The sequence below is a fragment of the Moschus berezovskii genome, chromosome 4, assembly GCF_049115385.1.
Source record: "Moschus berezovskii isolate FMDL1 chromosome 4, NW_MosBer_1.0, whole genome shotgun sequence".
In the NCBI taxonomy this organism is placed as follows: domain Eukaryota; kingdom Metazoa; phylum Chordata; class Mammalia; order Artiodactyla; family Moschidae; genus Moschus; species Moschus berezovskii.
The window spans coordinates 5,030,274-5,050,344 of record NC_142463.1 but is presented as its reverse complement, the minus strand read 5'-3'; the positions used below and the strand labels follow the sequence as shown (position 1 = coordinate 5,050,344).

Genomic DNA, 20,071 nt, shown 5'->3' with positions numbered 1-20,071 from the left:
GCAAAAGGAGGCTCATAAAAAGGAGGTAGAATTTGGGGTCCACCAGCCTGCGTTCTACTGCCAGGTGCTGCAAGGTGTTGGGTAGGTAACTGACCGCACTTTTCCATAAGGCTGATCCGGCCTGGCCTGCCTCCGTCACAGAGGTGTGATGGCAGGTACTGCAGAAACTCATAAACACAACACAAATGTCAGCGGTTGTTACCAGTCAAAGTAAAACTGGGCTTTCTCGTAACAGAGACATTAGTTCATTCCAGGAAGCAGATAAGGTTACCCTATGGGGTCTCATGGCCTACTGACCTTCCTTCCAAGAGATACGTGAATTTTCCCTTTCAGGATGGTGTGCTAACTCTATGGAAAGAGAGAAAAGTGCCCAAGAAAAAAAAATTTTTTTCTATAATGAATAAAAAGCTGATGTCATCATTAATCTATTTTTTTTGTTCAAAAAGTACTTATTATCTATCCGATGCCAGGGATTGTGCATTGTGTGGATCCCAAGTTCCTGACCTCCAGAACTTCCATGCAAGGCAGTCACCCTTTAACCAACTTTCCACTTCCCCTTCTAACCAACCATCATGCCACATCTCTCCATTTCTTTATTCAAATCAGCAAGCACGTAGGAAGTTTCTAATGTGTGCTGGTCACTGTCCTGCACTCCAGGGGAACAGAAACATGAGGTGTTATCCCTGCCCTCCGGAATCTCAGCCTCTGGGCAGTGGGAGAGATGCATTGATGAACCAGTGCAGCGGCCCGTAGTCGGGGCAGGTCAGGGGATATGAAGGAGGCCCAAGGCGATGTGCTTGGCTCCACCCAAGGAAGTGGGACAAGGCTTCGGGGGATGCCCGTGTGGGTGGAAAGAAAGGGCGGGAACTTGCCAGCAAGTAGGACAAGGAAAGAGTCCTGACAATTTGAAGCCGTGCGGGCTATGTAAGATTTGGAGTTTGAACGTCATCTTGCAATTTGTGGTCTTTGGAGCTTAACCGCCACTTACTGTCCTAAGGAAAATGTCGTGTTTGTTAACAAATAGAAAACACACCAATGCCATATAAACCTTATCACATCCCCAGGAGATGTTATGTCATGGGCCTCAGTCAAGGGATTGAGTTCGCAATGTCCAGTTGCCTTCTCTTTAAGAGTCTTGCTGCTGGGTGAATGGGAGCCTTTGGGGCACAAACGAAATCCTTTTTTCTGTGCTCACACCCTTGGTTTATTATAACCGGGTAATCAACCTACACTGGGTGTGTTGCCATTCAGGGAGCCAGGTAGATTTATCATCCTCCTTGGATCACAGGTAGGGACTTGAACCGTGCAAGTTCAGTGCATGAAGCAGGGCACCCAAAGCCGGTGCTCCGGGACAACCCAGAGGGAGAGAGGGTGGGGAGGTGGGTAGGAGGGGGATTCAAGACGCGGGGGGACACATACATACCTGCAGTCGACTCATGCTGATGTGTGGCAAAAACAATCACAGTAGTGTCATTATCCTCCAATTAAAATAAATTAACAACAATAAAAAAACAAGTAGGAACTCTGAAGTGGGAATATGACATCCGCCGGAGCCCGCACCACTTAGGGGAAGAGAGCCGCTCGTGGTCACAGGGCTCAGTACTGTGGTGCCCTCAGCTCGGCCCCTGGACAGCGCCATCAGCTGGTGTCTGGCAAGAGTGACCTCTGCCCTGCTGTTCGTAGAGCTGTCTCATAGGAAGAATTCCAACCCAGCAAATTTAATTCAAAGTAAATCATTGCTGCTTTGAAGTGATGGATTTTTTTTTGGCTGAAAAATGGGTATTAGTTATTTTAGAGCTACTTGGCAAAGAACTTACACACTACTTAACCTCATCTTTCACTGTCAGCTCATTAGAATTCTGCCCTTTTGGTTTAGAACTCTGCATTAACTGATGTTTCTTTTTAGCTTGTTTGTTTCTTTGTTTCTGTTCATTTTCTATCTCCACATTATTGAATCAGATCAGTGTTTTGTGCCTTCCCTTCTAGTAACTTCTACATTCACGTAGACCTAACCTGATGTACACTTATTCTGAAATCTTTATGCATCACGTACTGATGTCTTAGAATAAAAGTCTGTAATTGAAGTGACTTAGTAAACAGATATAAACATTTATAAGATTCTTGTTACACATTTCCAAATTCATTTCTAAGGAGGTTTTATATAAAATAAACTTCTGTGTATAAAGTGAGTGCTCATTTCACTTTGACACATTTTTAGAATCTGTGCTAATCTCATAAGCAGTAAAAGTATTTCATGCTCCGCTTGTCTGGATCCCCTCAGTTAGCGCTGACGTTGCACTTCTCTCTTTGGGTCACCTGGGTCTCTTACGCTGTGCTCTTTAGACGTATCCTTTGCTGCACTAGATACTTGCCTTTTGCTTACTGACATGCGAGAACTCTTTGTATATTAAGGGTATTAACACTTTGTAATTTATTTTGCAGCTACTTCCCCAGGTTGCTATTTGCTTTTTTGATTTTATGGTCTTGTTTACATTTAGAGGTTCTCCTTCTTTGGTATATAATAAAATCATTAGGCTTGTACTTCTGTAGTTTCTATTATAGGTATTTAGAAGGCCTTTAACAATCCTGAAATAAGATCATGAATCATACATGTATATTTCAGAGTTTTATCATTTTATTGTTGTTCCCTTTCCCTTTTTTTTTGTATTTAACCTCTGCTGCTGCTGCTAAGTCGCTACAGTCATGTCTGACGCTGTGCGACCCCGCAGACGGCAGCCCACCAGGCTCCTCCATCCCTGGGATTCTCCAGGCAAGAACACTGGAGTGGGTTGCCATTTCCTTCTCCAAAGCGTGAAAGTGAAGTCACTCAGTCGTGTCCATATTTAACCTCTAGTCTACCTCTAATTTGTTTGAGTCTACTATGTAATAGGAAATCTAGTTAAATGTTTTATTCAAATACATAACTAATTGTTCTTTCTCTGTCATTTCCTTTTCCTGTTGACTCTGTTTGTCTCCTTTCTTGTGCAACTAACTCATTTAATCAAATTAGTTATGTTTCTGGGCTTAAAAATTTATTCCATTGACCTACTTTCTCCACATTGTGTGGATTTCCTCTGCTGTCTTAGATTCATGGCTCGATTTATACCTGGTAATATAACCTATAACAGTTTCTTATTGCTCTTTGATTTTATAGTTTTTTTTGGTTATTGCCACCCATTTGTTTTTTTTCCCAATAAACTTCAGAATAACTTGAAACCTTCTCTTCCCCCTAAAAATAATCCCACTGTGACTCTAATTGTCATGCTGTTCATCTGTGAATTAGCAGTAGAGGAACTGACATCTCAGCTATATTGAGTTTCTTATTCTAACACAGTTCTTTCCCATTTATTCAAACTTGTTATATACCCCTCTGTATGTTAATTTATTCTATTACTGTTAGGGTAGATCAGATGACTGTTAATCCATTCTATTACTTTATAATTTTTGGTGAAATGTGAATATTTTAGGGGGCGTGTCTATTATGCCATCTAATTGGTAAGAAATACGAAAGCTCTGAATTTTTGTATTTGTTCTTTGCAGCCAGCTTAGCTCCTTCCTAGTTGAAATCATTGTCCAGGTGTTCCTCTTGGTTTTCTAGCGTGCAGTCTTGATGCAGTCCGTGTTTCAAGTCTCAGGGTGCATAACTTTGTCGACGCTGACTTAGACTGTCTCGACAAGCGTAACGGTCTGGGTATCGTATTGCTCTACGTCTTTACCATTCCCTTACCATCCCTTGCTGAATCGTGCCAGCCCAGCCCGGATTAGTGCTCTGGAATTCCAGGGGGTGAAACAAGACCTTCGCTCCAAGGGCTGTACACTCCAGTGGGGGCTGCAGGAGTCAGACAACAAACACAAGTAAGACCACTGAAGCTGGTGGGCCTAGAAGGGGCAATGGGATAGAAAATTACTTGGCGGAAGGGTGAATCTTACGCTATTCCTAGTACTGGGGAGTGGTTTGCCAGTATGGGAATGCTGACTACATCTCAGACATTAAAATGCTGGAAATCTGATGATATTAGCATCACATTTTGCCAGGGGGTTGGGGAGGAGGAGGAAAAACACACTGTCATACCTGCACACTGCAGACCCAGCCTGGATCTCATTTTGGGACTCGCAAGTTAACCAGAGCAGAAGGGCTGCAGTGAAAATGGGGAGGCTCCCGGCTCCACTGTAGGAGGAAATTCCAGCTACTATCAGGGCTTCCCAGGTAGCTCTGTGTTAAAGAATCTGCCTGCCAACCAGGAGACACAGGTTCGATTCCTGGGTCAGGAACATGTACTGGAGAAGGAAATGACAACCCACTTCAGTTATTCTTGCCTGGGAAATCCCGTGGACAGAGGAGCCTGGCAGGCTGCAGTTGCAAAAGAGTCAGACATGACTGAGTGACTAAGCAACAACAAATACTGTCATCAGAAAAATTTAAGAGGCTAGTTCTTGTATTCGCCAAATGAAGCAAACAAAAGATTATATGAGAAATCTGAGGAGAAATTAAGGGGGGAAATTGCAAAAATAAAAATTTCGGTACATGGGATTGATTACAAACTATAAAGAATTTCTGGCAATCAAAGATATAACAGAAGAAAGGATGCTGGGGATGACCACGAAAATGCCAGTGTCTTCCCGTTTGAAGAGTCAGGTATCAAATTGGATAGGAGAGTAAGCTCTGTAAACATGGAAAGTTCCCCAGAGCACCCAAGTTAAGGAAAGACTGCGGTTAACCTATCAAGGAAGAAAACTCTTGCAGACCTCAGCCTCTCAAGAACAACACCTTGTATTTGTTACATGGACAAATCATTTTGAATTTAGAAGCTTATATAGAGTCAAGCTATTATCAATCAAGTGTGAAGGCAGAAAGAAAACATTTTTGGATAACACACATGGATGTAGAACATTTCCCTTTCATTGGGTTTTTTTTAAAAAATTACTTCAGCATCTACTCCAGCAAGAAGAAGGAGAACCCAGAGGATATTTATTGATTCAGACCTGATTCAATTCCCCCTTCCCCATCACATCTTTCCCTTCCTCCCAAGATCACTTTCTCAGGATGCCCAGGGCAGCACCTGCCTTTTCCATTCTTTTTATTTATTTGTTTTCAGTTTTAGCTGTGCTGGATCTTTGATGCTTTGTGCGGGCTTTCTCTAGTTGCAGCAAGCGGGGGCTACTCTTCGTTGCAGAGCACAGGCTCCTCATGGCTGTAGCTTCTCTCGTCGGCAGCACAGGCTGTAGTCACGCAGGCTTCAGTAGTTGCAGCTTATGGGTTCGGTAGATGCAACTGGTGGGCTCTAGAGCACTGGCTCAGTAATTGTGGCTCACCAGCTTAGTTGCTCCACAGCATGTGGGATTTTCCTGGACCAGGGATTGAACCTGTGTCCCCTGCGTTGGCACGTGGATTTCTATCCACCGCACCACCAGGGAAGTCCTACATTGCCATTCTAAGGGAACCCATCTGAAGTCACATTTTAAGAGAATCTACCCAACTGTCATTTCAGGGATGCTTTCAGAGAAGGTGGAAGAACTTCCACTTCCCTGGTGGCTCAGACGGTAAAGCGTCTGCCTACAACGTGGGAGCCCAGGTTCGATCCCTAGGTCGGGAAGATCCTCTGGAGAAAGAAATGGCAACCCAGTACTCTTGCCTGGAAAATCCCACAGACAGACTACAGTCCATGGGGTTGCAAAGAGTCGGACATTACTGAGCGACTAAACTTTCTAAAAAAAACTTTGCCAGAGAAGGTGGTCAAATGTCCAGAAATACTTTCTGACATGAGTTTTGGGCCAGGTTGGTAGAACTGTATCCACATATGACAGAATACAGAGCTGTGTCAGCTCTGACAGTTATTTTGACATTTCAGTAGAAAGCAAGAAAACATAAGGGCCAACAGTGGGGGCTTTGGAGTCACAGACACTAAACTGAATCCTGCCTCCCCCCATCTTAGGACTCCGTGCAAGTGTCTCTAAACCTCGTCTCGAAAACAGGAGAACAGTGCCTACCTCCATCCCTGTAAGGATAACACATCCTGTGCCTTTCCAAAGCCTGACTCTTCAGCACTGTGTCAGGAACCCATCATGGTAGTCCTGCTCATCACCAATGAAGAAAAGGAAGACGGTTGAGAAATCAGGTCTTTGCATTAATTTTGCAGGTGCCATGAAGTGTTTATGTAGCCGTTGGGTAGACTCAGTGGCCTAGACTTACCAAAGCCATGCCCCACCCCAGCTCCCCCACGATGGCAGCAGGAGACGCCCCGTCGAGGCGCCCCGGACCTCCTTGGGGCACCGCTCTGGCAGCAGGAGACGCCCCGTTGAGGCGCCCCGGATCTCCTTGGGGCACCCGCTCTGGCAGCAGGAGACGCCCCGTCGAGGCGCCCTGGATCTCCTTGGGGCACCGCTCTGGCAGCAGGAGACGCCCCGTCGAGGCGCCCCGGATCTCCTTGGGGCACCGCTCTGGCCCTGTGTGCTCATCCTCTCTGTAGTCCTGTGCTCTCCCCAGCTCCTGATTGCAGCGTTCGACCTCGAGATGACAGCTCTCTTGTGGTCCCCAGAGCGCGTCTTTTGTTGGCTATTTGTGGGTGTGTTTTCATCCTCACCGGACTGACACTGGGACCTCTGTGAAAGGGGGGAAACCTTCCCCCCCTTCTCCTCCACCTCCTCCCAACACAGGCCCCCAGCGGTTTCGAAATAGGAAAGCCATCCCCAAGGGTCGAGCTGATTTCTTTTCCTGGGGGCGGGGGCCGGCGGGGGGCGAGGATCTCAACGTGTTTTGCGGACTGAACCGCCGTTGACATCGAAAGTCTCAACCATGCTGTTTTCCTCCACACTTCAGTAATCAGGACATCCAGCAAACCCATAAAAAACCAAACTAATAGCATGAATATTCAGTGACCTAGAATACTAATTATTGTCATGAATATTAATGTGATCGGACTTGCTTTTTCCTCTCCTCTTTCTCCGCTGTCCCCTTTCTCCCTCTCTCCCTCTCCTCTGTCTCTTTTTTTTTCCACTTAGCCGGCTCTAAAGATGGGTCATAATGAGAGCATTTAAGAGGGAGCGCGCTCTCCTCCGTGACAGGGACTGGGGTAATAAGGAGAGCTTGATTAACGCGGAGCACTTGGGGGAGAGATGAGAGGCTTCACGTGGGCCTGATCGGGGGCGGCAATGAGGCACCGGCGGCTCTGTTGCTGCTCCCGGAGATTAATGAGGCCTAAGAGTGCATTAGGAACAGTGACAAAGGTTTGATCTAATGGGCTCAGTCATTTTTCCTTTGAGTGACAGACGCACAGAAGTAATTGGCTGTGCAGAATGGCAGCTCATTGGCGGTACTTAAGGATACATTATCCCCGTTGTGTGGCCCGCAGAGGCTGTTTATCAAAACTGCTCACACTGCAGACGCCGAGCCGCTAAGCTGCTGCTACAGTGGTAATAGCTATTAAAAAAAAAAATCACGCAACATCAAAACTGGATCCGTGGTTGTCTCGTAGAAACAAAAGTTTTTCTTTGTTTAGTTTCAGATGGTCTAGAAGACATGGTAATAACTCTAGAGCCTGTTCCATGAGCCAGATGAGCGATCCGCCTCCCGGTGGGTCACGCCTCAGGCTTGTTAGGACTTCAGAGCCTGGCTTCTCACCCCGTCCCTGCCTTGGTCACCCGATTATTACCCACACCCTGGGTTCTGTTTACAGCATGAACCCACTAGTACATAAATTGGATGCCTCGCCTAAACTCCTGTAACTTGGTGGAACGCTTGCAGACACTCGCCTTCTTGGTTGAGAATTAATTTGCTCAAGAATACTCCCCCAAATCAGCATCACATGGTGAGGTCTGCTTCCATAAACCAGGTTTCAGCGGGCTAGGTTTTGATGGCTAAGTAGTAATTCATTTTTTTAGGTTAAAAATGTCTCGTGGGGTTTCTCTAAGACTAGAATTTGAGAAAGTTGGTGACATCTGAAGTGAAATGACTCAAGCTATTATTTAATTCGGCGTCTTCTGCTCTTAGGAGAAATGCCTTCTTACTGTTCGTTGTTTCTCTGTTTATACGTTTTTCCCACTGAGGTTTAGGCAGACGTGTGCTATATTGTTTCCAGCATTAAATTGTCAACTCTTTCAGATGTAGACCACTATTTCTTTTTCTGTGTTATCCTTGCCTAATGTCATGACCTGGCAATTATTTTTTCATGAAGTAAATATTCTCGAATATCACCCGTCATGTGAGATGTAAGTGATAAATACTGAGGGTAACTATGTTGGCTTTCAGATAACGGTTCCTCCTTTGCATTGTTCTATGGTTGAGAGCATTGGGGTCCAGTTCACATAGCAATCAAAGCCACACCCTCCAGTTTAAGGACACCATCTTCAGTCCTGTAAACTCCAAATGGAGTGCTCCTTTCCGTAAGAACTGACAAAAGCAAGTTAATCCTTGATGATTTTTGTTATAAACATATGAGGGATGTTGGCAATACTAAGCTGTACATCTCTATGGGAACAGATATTCCAATAAGTAAATAAAAGTTGCTATAGAGACTTTCTCCCCTCTCAAAAATGTGTGTGTTCAGTGGAGAATAGGATTTCAGCTGTTGATACGATGCATTCATGATCAGCAAAACAGTCAGCATGAAAGAGCTATAGGAAAAGGGCTGGGGAGGCAGAGCTCTGAGACAGACGTCAGCACGTGACCCTCGGTCTTCAGGAAGGCTGGCCGGGGCCTTGGCTGGAACCGGGCCTCAGCTTAGAGCCTCTCTGTGCCACAGTCAAGCCCATGGTTGGCCTACTTGCTGTGTAATCATTCCCCGTTGGCAGAAGAGAACCAAGTCGTCTGATGTTTCACCAGCTCCAAAGCTGTGGCCTGGCATTTCAAGTAACCTCGCCTGCAGAGACCTTGCCTCTCACTGGAATACTCCTAGTGAGGTTCAACCCCCCAAATGTCCAGACTCACAAAGAAGTAGCTCCCTTCACATCCTCACAGTTGCAAACACGGAGTCCCCCCAGTGCCCTCACTCCTTACAGACAGGGTCTCTATTCAGTCCTGAGTGATCATTCTGTGAGACCTGGAGAGGAGAGGAGAAGTCCAGGTGAACTTGCCTGGGCGTGGGGCCGTTGTGTGGGCATCACGGCCGCCTCTTTGAAAGGGCTTATAAGACGCAGTGAAAGCCAGAGACACCTGCCCTCAAAGCAACGCGCTGCTCAGTTACAGGGAACTTTGTGCAGAACAGGCCTATTGCATACATCAGATGGAGGAGAAAGACTGTGTTAAAGAAGGGACTGAACAATTGAACTAAGTTCTTGAGGGCATAGAGTCAAATAAGGAGCTAGAAGGCGAGATACGAGCATCTCGGACTTTGTATTTTATAAAACATTATTGAACTAAGTCATTGGAAAAGACCCTGATACTGGGAAAGATTGAAGGCAGAAGGAGAAGGGCAGAGGATGAGACGGTTGGATGGCATCACTGACTCAATGGACATGAGTTTGAGCAAGCTCTGGGAGTTGGTGATGGACAGGGAGGCCTGGCTGCAGTCCATGGGGTCACAGAGTCAGACACAACTGAGCGACTGAACTGATTGCGTGTTAAATTCATGTTTTATTACTTAAAGAAAATCCTTAGTATTAACCTCCTTTTGTGTAATGTCATACCTCATTATAACTACCGCATATAAACTGGTTCACATAACCTGTACTGAGACATGGCTTGTGGCTCAGTGAGCATCGTGTAGATAAGCACAAGTGGTGGTTGCTCTCCGTCAGCATCTTCAGAGTGCATAGTAGCCGGGTGTTCATCACTCACATATGAGCGGGCAGGATGAGACGCGCAGGGGTCACTGGCAGGAATGAGTGCCACACCACCCAGCTGGAAGTCACGGGCTTTGTCTTTGGAGTAAATACTTGAGCCCATTTCCAGTTATCAGAAAACTTACCTTCTGATGGGCTCAAGGGTTTCATGCTAAATCGTGGCAGACGTCAAATTCTACCCGTCCCCAAGGTGGTGCGGCCTCCCAGCGACAGGATGTGAGCTGGGCTGGGCCGGGCTGCTCCAGCTCACCGCCCCTCACCATCAGGTCCCCTCTCTCATCCTTCGCTTGCGTTAGCCCCGAGCATGTGATTTCTTCCCTTTGTCTTTCACCTTATCTACTCTACTTCTGATGACTTCAGCATTGCCTCTGGTGGGGAGACCCAAGAGTGGGAAGAGTGTCATCAGGTTGTCCCGAGGCTAAACACTACTGGTCTGTATACAGGAGTAGGGGTTCAAGAAACATCATCCAGTGAGTGAGTGCTTGGGCTCATGGGAGGTGTTGACTAGAAGACCAAAACACAGATACAAGGCAAACAGTCTGAGCCACTTGCACACACCAGGATGCCACCGCAAGGGTATCAGGAGTAGACCATCCAGACGTTTTAGACTTTAAAGTCAAACACAAAATTAGCAGTATCACCGTTTCTGCTGAAAAAAACTTATACTGTAGGGAAAAGGAAAACACACTATTGGCAAAATTAATAACAACTAGTATCTTCAGAAGCCTGGCAGTTGACAAAGTGCTTTATGTAATTTGGTCCTTGTATTAACCCCAGGGGGCTGCTGCGACCATCTCATCATTAAGGTCATCATCACCGTTACCATTGTGTCCATTTTACAAATTACAACCTGACTTGTTTGCTCAGGTTCCGTCTTCTTTTAGCCCACTGGCCATCAAGAAAATTAATTCATAACATATATCATGAGTCAGAAAGATGTTAATGCTGTTTGACCCAATCAATAATAACTCTTCTAGGATATTAGCCTAAGGAAAAGTCTAAAAGTAGAAGGTGTCCCTGGCAACATTGTTTATAACAATGAGAAATTTCAAACAATCAAAACGATGCAGAGGTAAGAAAACGGCAATGTAAGTTATCTCCACTAAATCAGTCAGATGTTCTAGATCTAAAATTATTGTGAACGTTTTGGAACAATAAGGAGAAATGGATGGGAAGTTGTAGTAAAGAAGTATAATAGAGTATTACATCTTTTCTGTGGTCATAAATAAGAAAAATATGTGCATGTCCAATAATGAATTGATCTATTAGATGCAACTTTGGTAGACTTCTAATTTACATTATCTGTGTATCTGTATATCCTTGCAAAATAAGTTTAAGTAATTTCTACAACAAAGCATACTCCCATTTTTTTTCCCCTTGGCATCATCTTTAGAACAGGGAGAAATTGGAATAAAATGAGCTATTTCTACATTTTAGAAAATAACCATGGACTGTCTTAATTCCAGGATTTTCAATTCTGGGCATGGCCACAATGTTTTATTTAGTAGTAATTAGATTTGCCATTACCCCTGAGTCTGGACTCTGTACATTCTTTTTTCTCCAGTAAGCATACTGCAGAAAATATATAACCAAAAAGTAAACAAAATGCCTAGCATTCTAGAGAAACACAAGATTCTGTCTCAGTGGTAAATGTGTAGAATTGTGCTCTTTTACAAAACTGTCACATAGTGCAGAGTCCTGAACGCCTGCATCTTTAAGAAAAGCTACTGAAGGTGTCCTTGGGAAAAAAAAAAAAATCCTCTTAGCCTGAAATCCTGGTTGCCAAAAGGAGGGCAGATTTCCAATGCAAATAGTGAGGCGAATGGGCCCTCCTCACAGGCACTTAAATCATTTGTATCTCACTTTTTATGGTAGTGTTGTGAATTATATTATTTTTGGGTTTATAATTAGAGGACAGAACAGATGGCGAAGGCCTAGTTTGAAGTAGAAGAGCCTCTGCTGTCCGGTCCTGATTCCAGCCAACCTGGTTTTCCCTCCCATGCTCGGAGCGGGCCAGGGCGTAGCCGTAGGTTTGCATGGTAACCTTGAACTCTTGAGTTTTTAAATAAGATTTGAAGCCACATAGGGATGAAGAAAAGGCCTCCAAGAGCAGTCTGTATTTGAAAGGGTGAGACCTCTGAGGGAAAGAGTGAGTGCCTATCAATCTTTTTCCTGTAATTATGATTTTTTTTAAAAAATTACAGAGTCCCACAACGGAAATAAAGGTCTGTTTCACACTCATGCGCTCGTAGAATCCTCTCTGGGTTTTTCTCCTCCACTCTCGGACTGCATGAAACTTCATTATCACCATCAGCAAGAGTTTCTGCCCTTTTCCAGGCTGATCCACCAGTAAGTCAAATGCCAAGTATTGTTTTCCCAGTGGAAGCCTTGGTAGGAAGGATCAAATCTAGTTATTGAAGATAAACCAAAATCAGGACATGCAGTGAGCAGAATTCTGTATTAAACAAAAAACATTGTTGATGGATCTCTATTTGAATGCTATGAAAAGCCTTATTTCATGGTTGTTTTTTTTTTTTAATCAGGACAGGCTATTTTAATGTAATAAGCCTATAGCTTAAAAGAGGAATTCTTTCTTTGATGTCATTTGGCGAATGAAAACATTCTTGTTCAATAGAAAACCAGCATCTTTTTCATGCTTGTGTGAGATCAGGCAACATACTGATATTCATTCAGCTATAAATGCCATATTCACTTTGAAATGCAAATTGTTTAAAGAAAAATAGCATATGGTGGAGGTAAGTACCTTTTCAAATCAACTCTCACACTTTAGGGATGTAAGTAAAGCTAAAATTATTCTTGGGGAAGAATCTGGCGCTTTTGACACATGGAAGCTTGCACTAATCAGCCGGCCCAGTGGGCACACACATCTCCATATCAAGGGGCTGGCGTGAGGCTCCGTGGATTAGCATCGTAATGCAGCCACCCCTGCCCATCAAGGCCAGCAGCCAGATGATCCAGAGAAGGGGTCTTTGAGGGAACAGGCTTCTGAGTTCAGAATGGACCAGGAACTCGACCGTGTCTGTCGTGATAATGCAGACCCTGGGGGGAAGTACCGTGCCTCCCTTCCTCTGGACGTCAGCATCCCATACTTCGTAGGACTGGACCATTCTTTGGGACCTAACGCTCCTTGCTCCTGGATGACTTTTTCTCATGCTTCCTGATCTGACCTCTGCATTCACAAACCATTCAAATGAGTTTTTTTTTTTAAGAGTTTTTTTTTTGGGGGGGGGCTAAATTATATTAATTTAATATACAGTGAAGTTGCTCAGTCATGTCTGACTCTTTGCAACCCCATGGACTGTAGCCTACCAGGCTCCCTCCATCCATGGAACTTTCCAGGCAAGAGTACTGGAGTGGGTTGCCATTTCCTTCTCCAGAATATACACTTAGCGCAAAATCCTAAGTTCTAGCTAAGTGTATCGGGCTTCCCTTGTGGCTCAGCAGTAAAGAATCCACCTACAGTGCAGGAGACAGAGAAGTGGGTTCCATCCCTGGGTCAGGAAGATCCCCTGGAGAAGGAAATGGCGAACGCACTCCAGTATTCTTGCCTGAAACCCAATGGACAGCAGAGCCTGGTGGGCTACTGTCCTCGGGGGTCGCAAAGGGTCAGACACGACTGAGCGACTAAACAACAACAACGTGGATGACCAGCGTGGAGGTCAAGTCACAGCAGGTGGCTGGCAGCCCAGGAAGCCCCCTGGGTCCCATCCCACCACCGCCTGCATCGCCCCTACTCATGAAGGGGGAGCCTCGTCTCATTTCCTGCTGCGCAGTTGGGTTTGCCCCGTTGTACGGTTGTGTGGGACCAGGACTGGTGGTGCCCTGGGCTTTGTCTTCTGTGGGTCCACATCCTGTCTGATGTCTGTCCTGAGGCGGCCCACGTCAGACTCCACTCTGTCTTACTGGTATGGATCTCCCACGAGGTGCCCATGGTGGATGGATGGACATTTCAGCCATTTCTAGTGTGGAACTATTCTGAACAATTCTGCCATGTACATTCTTATACATGTTGTTCTGGTGGATTGTTGGTGTGTATCTGTATGATTTTTTCACCCTTTTAAATTTGTTTAAAATGCTTTATTGAAGTACAATATTATTATGGAACTTACAGGTATAGTGAGTCACAGTTTTACAGGTTATTCTCTGTTTGGAGTTATAGTGGTTACATTCCCACGTTGTACCAGCTTATTTTATGCCTAATAGTCTGTGCCCATACCCCTTATTGCCCCTTCCCCTTCCCTCTCCCTGCTGGTAACAGCCCCTGTGTTGCCCATGTGTCTGCTGCTTTGTTATACTCACTTTGTTGTGGTTTTTAGGTGCCATGTGTGCATGATATCATACCGTATTTGTCTTTCTCTATCCGGCTTATTTTATTCAGCCTACTATCCTCCAAGTCCAGCCATGTTGCGGCAAACAGCAGAATTTCATTCTTTCGTATGCCTGTCACTTCAGTCGTGTCTGACTCTTTCTGACCCCATGGACCGTGGCCCACCAGGCTCCTCTGTCCATGGAATTTTCCAAGCAAGAATACTGGAGTGGGTTGCCATTTCCTCCTCCAGGGGGTCTTCCCAACCCAGGGATCGAACCTGCATCTCTTGCATCTCCTGCCTTGGCAGGCAGGTTCTATACCACTAGCACCTCCCAGGAGGATCTGCTCTGGAGTTCAGCTCCTGAGGGGCCCCCAAGGAACCAAACTGGAGTCTCAAGTGAAGAAACTCCCAGGCAGCACTAGTGGTAAAGAACCCGCCTCCTTTGCAGGAGATGCACGTTAGATCCCCGGGTCAGGAAGATCCCCTGGAGGAGGGCATGGCAACCCACTCCAGTCTTCTTGCCTGGAGAATCCCGCGGACAGAGGAGCCTGGCGGGCTACAACCCACGGGGTCACAAAGAGTCAGACGTGACTGAGGACACAGGGATAAGAAGATCCTCGCCAGCTGATGGGCCCTCAGCGTGGGCTTGCCTAAGGATTCCACACAGCTGTTCTGGGTCTCATACGGATTCTGCAATCAGACACCAGGACCACGCAGCCTTGACGGGAGTTTCTTCACTCCAGAGACCCCAGTTTGGTTCCTTGGGGGCCCCCTCAGGAGCTGAACCCCAAAGCAGATCCACCAGCAGCATAATGTGCTAAAAATTTCACTCAACAAGCAGCTGGAAGTTGAAAAACCAGGTGTACAATCAGTGTCATCACATAGCTTTTCATTAGCCTGTACATTTGTAATGAATCCACCCCTTCACTTTCCAGTGGTAGATGTTTGACCTTAAGACAAAGAACTTACCATCCTAAGATTAGCCCTTTATTCGATGTCTCCATTTGAACGCTTCCTGTGTCCCTGATCTGGAATTGAGGTTGACCTCGGCGTCTGAGTGCGTGTGGACACTTATTCCTGGAGTCTGGCACCTAGTAGTCAGGGATAGACGCACTTAGATCATCCTGTCCACCTTTTGATGGAAGCAAATGTGTCAGGAGGGTTTGGGGCTGGTTGTCCTCGGGGCCGTGCCCCAGACAGAATGAACAAAGGAGAAGCACCTAATCGAGTCGTCAGCCCAGAGACGGATAGACGGTGAACGTATTCTTGGCTTTTCAGGTGTTTTGGCTTGTGTGCCTAAAGGTAGTACGAAATGAGATTTTGTGGACAAATCCCACACTTGATGGGCTTCCCTGGTGTCTCACATGGTAATGAATCCACCTGCAATCCAGGAGACCTGCTTTCCATCCCTGGGTCAGGAAGATCCCCTGGAGAGGGAAATAGCGGCCCACTCCAGTATTCTTGCCTGGAGAATTCCAGGGACACAGGAGCTTGGTGGGCTACAGTCCATGGGGTCACAGAGAGTTGTACGTGACTGAGTACACACAGGCCCACCCACACTTGATAAGGACTTGTCAGCGGTACAGATGGGCACTGATGGGAGGATGGAAGCATCACCTTAACATTCTTACCAAACAGCAGACATCCCTGTGGGTAGCATGGGCTTCGGGGGTCCTGGCTCAGAGTTGGGGGTCGCAGCCCACATGCATCTTATTATCACTGTGCTTTTCCTCCTATTCTCTTTCTTTTCTTTTCATCCACCATAAAAATGTTAGCATTTTTTTTTTCGTGGCCACATGCCCAGCATGTGGGGATCTTGGTTCCCCAACCAGGGAATCCAACCTGCAACCCCCCTGGCATTGGAAGCTTGGAGTCTTCACCACTGGACCCCCAGGGAAGTCCCAAAAATGTTAACATTTTTCTGAGCTCTGCTGATGAAAGCAGAAAGGGCCTCAGCACCTCGGGAGGGAATGTGACCCCCTCTTAAATGGTGGGTGCCTGAGACTGGCGTCCCCACAGGGAAGGAAAGGCTGAGGACCACACCCTTCGGGTCAGAAGGGTTTCTTTACAGAGGGACAGAGGTGTGGGCGGAGGGAAGCCAGGAGGTAGTGCAGGTGGCAGGGCTGGCAGGGTGGCACCAGGAACACCCTGGACCCAAAGGGAGAAAGAGGTGACCCCCAGCGAGCCTCCAGCACAGGCACCCCCGGGGCTCCCACTCAGGGAGGGAGCCCAGACATGCGCACCCCCACTTCACACTCCGGTATTCCACCTAGTCCAGCCAAACAGGGAGCCAGAGGTACCCAAGCTGATGGATGCCGCCTGGTGGGTATCCTCCTCGAGAAGGCAGAAGGTGTGGACAGAAGGTTGTGGGAGACTCAGGTGTCAGCGCAGAGGAGACCCTGCTAAGCTGCCTGAGGGGAGCACCCACTCAGCTCCAGGGCATGCTCGTCCTGCTGTTACACTGCACCTTTGTGCAGGGGTCTGGCCAAATTGCACCCAAGGACAGCTCCCTAAGTGATGGCAGGTGGAGAAGACCCCAAGGAGCGTGTGCGGTGGCCTTTCGTAGTGCCTTGCTGAGCCTGGGCACCCCTGTCCTTGTGAGATGCCGTACGCCTGGACCCCTGCCACCCCGGGCGGACTGCCGTGAGGACGGGGCTGGAGCAGGCGCCAGCACTGGTTTTGATGCTGTCATTCAGGATGTGAGACTTTCCACGTTCCTGGGGCTCGAGCAAGTCCTAGAATCAGAACATCCAAGCCGGGAGGGAGATGGGGAGCTGGCTGGCTGCAGATCCCCGAAGCTCAGCCAAGGAGCCAAGGCGGGTGCACTTCTCAGGAACATCTCTGATCGCAGTGTCCTTGGTGCTGAAGAGCTTCCACTGTAGTTTTTACTTCTCTTGCGATATTCAAGATGCACCCAGTTTCCACAGCAGCATATAGTCGGCATCATTTTTTAAGGTAGAAATATATTTTTAAGAGCAGGATCTTTCCACTTCATGCAATGACAGCGTGGGCCTTGTTTGTGGCTGGGCCCTGGTTTTCCGCCTCTTCACTGCTCACCAGGACCGCCAAAGTCCTGAAAAACGTGTTTTCCCTCAGGCTCTACCCACCAGACCGTTGGAATCAAAATTTGAATTTTTTTTGCAGTTGCTGTTTTTAAAAAAGCGCCATGGGTAATTCTGGTAATTGGCCAGATTTGGGAACTACTAGGATGCTCTATGCATTTAAAACCGTGAGCTATGAAAACCTTCTTTGGAAACAATTTAGAACCTAATTGGTTCTAAACTATAAAAAAAACCAAAAAATGGGAGCAATGTTTAAAAATAAAAAGAAACCATTTAATACCTTCAAAAATCTCCTTACAGATGCAATGAACTCGCTGGCAGCAAGGTGTGATTAGCTGAACTTTAGAGAAAGGCGCTTAATTATATTTTTGAGTTTGAAGTCGTGGTGACCAGATAATTCACTCTGATGTTGAGCAACTGATTCAAATCATTAAGTATACAATGGAACCGTTTTCACCGCACTGCATGCTGTGAAGTTGCCAAGATTATTTTCTTTCTGTGTAGTCTGTTTTCAAGGTGAAGAGTCAACTTAGCTGGTTTAAGAGCCTAACTCTGCCACCCATGTCGCATCTAGGAACGTTGACTTGCGTTGATCGTAAAGTATAGCTGTCCCATGAGAATAATTCTCTGGCACCAGCCAGTGGAATCCGATTGGCGGTAGTTAGGCTTGCACCGATACGTTGGTGCGACAGGACTCCTCCAGGACCCGCCTTGTCTCGCTGGCCTTCTGGGAATATCGTTGTTTAGTCGCTCAGCCGTGTCCAACTCCTTGCGACCCCTTGGACTGTAGCCCGCCAGGCTCCTCTGTCCGTGGAATTCTCCATGCAAGAATACTAGAGTGGGTTCTTCTCCCTGGGATCTTCCCGACCCAGGGATCGATCCAAGGCTAATTCACTGCCAGGTGGATTCTTGACCGCTGCGCCACCAGGGAGGCCCCGCCGGGAGTAGTTATTTTATTCCCCAAAAAGTAGGTCTCCTGTCTTCCCCGCTGCTCCGTCTAGAGACGGTGGTGCACGTCTTTGTCTTGGCTTGTGGTGGCTGCAGCCGTCTGAAGCCTTGGGCTCCTTTGTCGAGCGCCGTAGGCTTGCTTCACCCTGTCTTCCTCCGGAACGTGGTGGTTTCACGTGTTGCCTCTGCTTTTCATGAGTCCGGACGCCAGGTGCGCGCGGCGGCGGGTCCGTGGTGCGCAGGCGCGTAGCCCCGAGACTAACTTGTGCCGGCTTCGGGTGTGCAGTGCGCACTGGTGTTCACCTGACTTGTTTATTCCTAGGGAATGTCACTAGTGCGCCTGGGTCTCAGATGGCGAGCGGCGTCAGCCTGGGCTCCTTCAACAGCCGAGCGGACGGCATGCAGCAGCGGTCCTACTCTGTCTCCAGTGCCGACCAGTGGAGCGAGGCTACGGTCATTGCAAACTCAGCCATCAGCAGTGGTAAGAGAGAGGCACGGCCCCAGACCCGCGGCCGCCTCGCGGTCCTCGGTTGTAAGCTAGAGGCTGGAGGCGACGCTCTGCTGTGAGCGCGGCCGCCCTGCTGACGGCATCACACCGTCCACCTGTGGAGTAGTTGCGTCCTCGATCGGCCGCCTCACCCACATTGTCTCGTGTCTCACTCTGGTGCAGGGACGTGGCAGAGGTTCGCCCCACTTGGCAGATTGGGAAACAGAGGCTTTAGGAGAGGCTGTGCCCCTGCTCACTCGTCCCTCCACAACATGGCCTTCGTGTTCCATCATTAGTGGTTAGGCTTCACTTTTTTGGCATCAAATCAAAACAAATAATTCTTCATCCTTATCCGTTGTCCCAGGTTCCTGGTATATCCTCTTAAGTTTGGGAGAGTCTTCCCTCTTGCTTTTTTTTCAAGTGTGGACATCTTCTTGGGAAACAAATGTGCTCCCGGGAAGCCATCTTGACATATGTGTGAGCCCCTGAATTATGCAGCGTTGAGGCCCCGCTTACCGCAACATGCTTTGCCTGTGGCATTTTTGTCTATGGCCTGTTCACCGGTATTTAAAGGAATTCCCACTGTAGTGTGCCATCTATCAGACAGGATTTTAGAGTAATTTTAGCATAATTTGTTCTAATTAAAAGATTCAGCATCAGGTCTTCCCTGTAGACCCAGCAGCTGCTGCCGCATAACGTGTACTTTGGGTAAACAGCATCCTTGTCTCCAGTTACCCCACGCTCTTCCATCAGCCGCCGCCAAGCAGAGGCCTTAAGGAGAGGCATCTCCAGGTCCAGGAGGAGAAGTGGGATCTGGGAAGGCAACACCAAAGGGTGCTATGACCTCGCAGGCCTGGGGCGTACACATGGACTCACCCGGAGCCCAACACCCCACTCCCCGCTCCTTCCTCAAACAAACGAGATGCTTCCATGGAGAGCAAACCTCTGCCTCCAGCCTCTTGAGGGGCTGGGCGTTTCACCTCTTGTCTGGTATCATGACAGCATCTCCAGAAATTCAGTGACGGGATTGAAGTCGTTATACATTAGCCGCCTGCAATTTATTCCCTTGTAATGTGACACGTGTGCATTCAGCCATCGGGGCGCCAGAAGGCCCGGTGTCTCAGCAGACGGGGCTGTGTTTCAAGCAGACCCCCTCCCCGCTCCCCCTGTCGACCGGGTGGCCTTGGCAGTTGACCTCCTTGTTCTTATCTTCAAATGGGTGTGCTCTTCCCGCCCTTGTGTGGTCCATAGGTGTGCAGGGCACTGTCCGCCTGTGGCTTCTGTCCCTGAGTATGTGCTGTTGTTGTCACGGTCACTTTTTTTGGGGGGGGGAGGGGCAAGTAGTCGGCGTGCTTGTTGTTGTGATCGCTAAGTTGTAGGCAGGAACACTGGAGTGGGTTGCCCTTTCCCTCTCCATCACATGGTTAATCGCATTGTCCGCTTCTCTGCAGTGCATCCAGTGTTCA

At 47.5% G+C, this 20,071-nt stretch overlaps 1 protein-coding gene across 7 annotated transcripts in view; it reads left to right on the top strand.

Annotated features, from left to right (window-relative positions):
• Nucleotides 1-20,071, top strand: part of AGAP1 (ArfGAP with GTPase domain, ankyrin repeat and PH domain 1) — a 570,436-nt gene that overhangs the window by 388,323 nt on the left and 162,042 nt on the right. For 3 of the 7 annotated variants that reach the window (XM_088835098.1, XM_088835101.1, XM_055401857.2), the window contains exon 12: nucleotides 18,441-18,599. The exons of the other annotated variants lie outside the window; for them this stretch is intronic. In XM_088835098.1, the coding sequence (XP_088691224.1) occupies nucleotides 18,441-18,599 (159 nt within the window). The remainder of the gene's footprint in view (nucleotides 1-18,440; nucleotides 18,600-20,071) is intronic. 7 annotated transcript variants of the gene reach the window in all.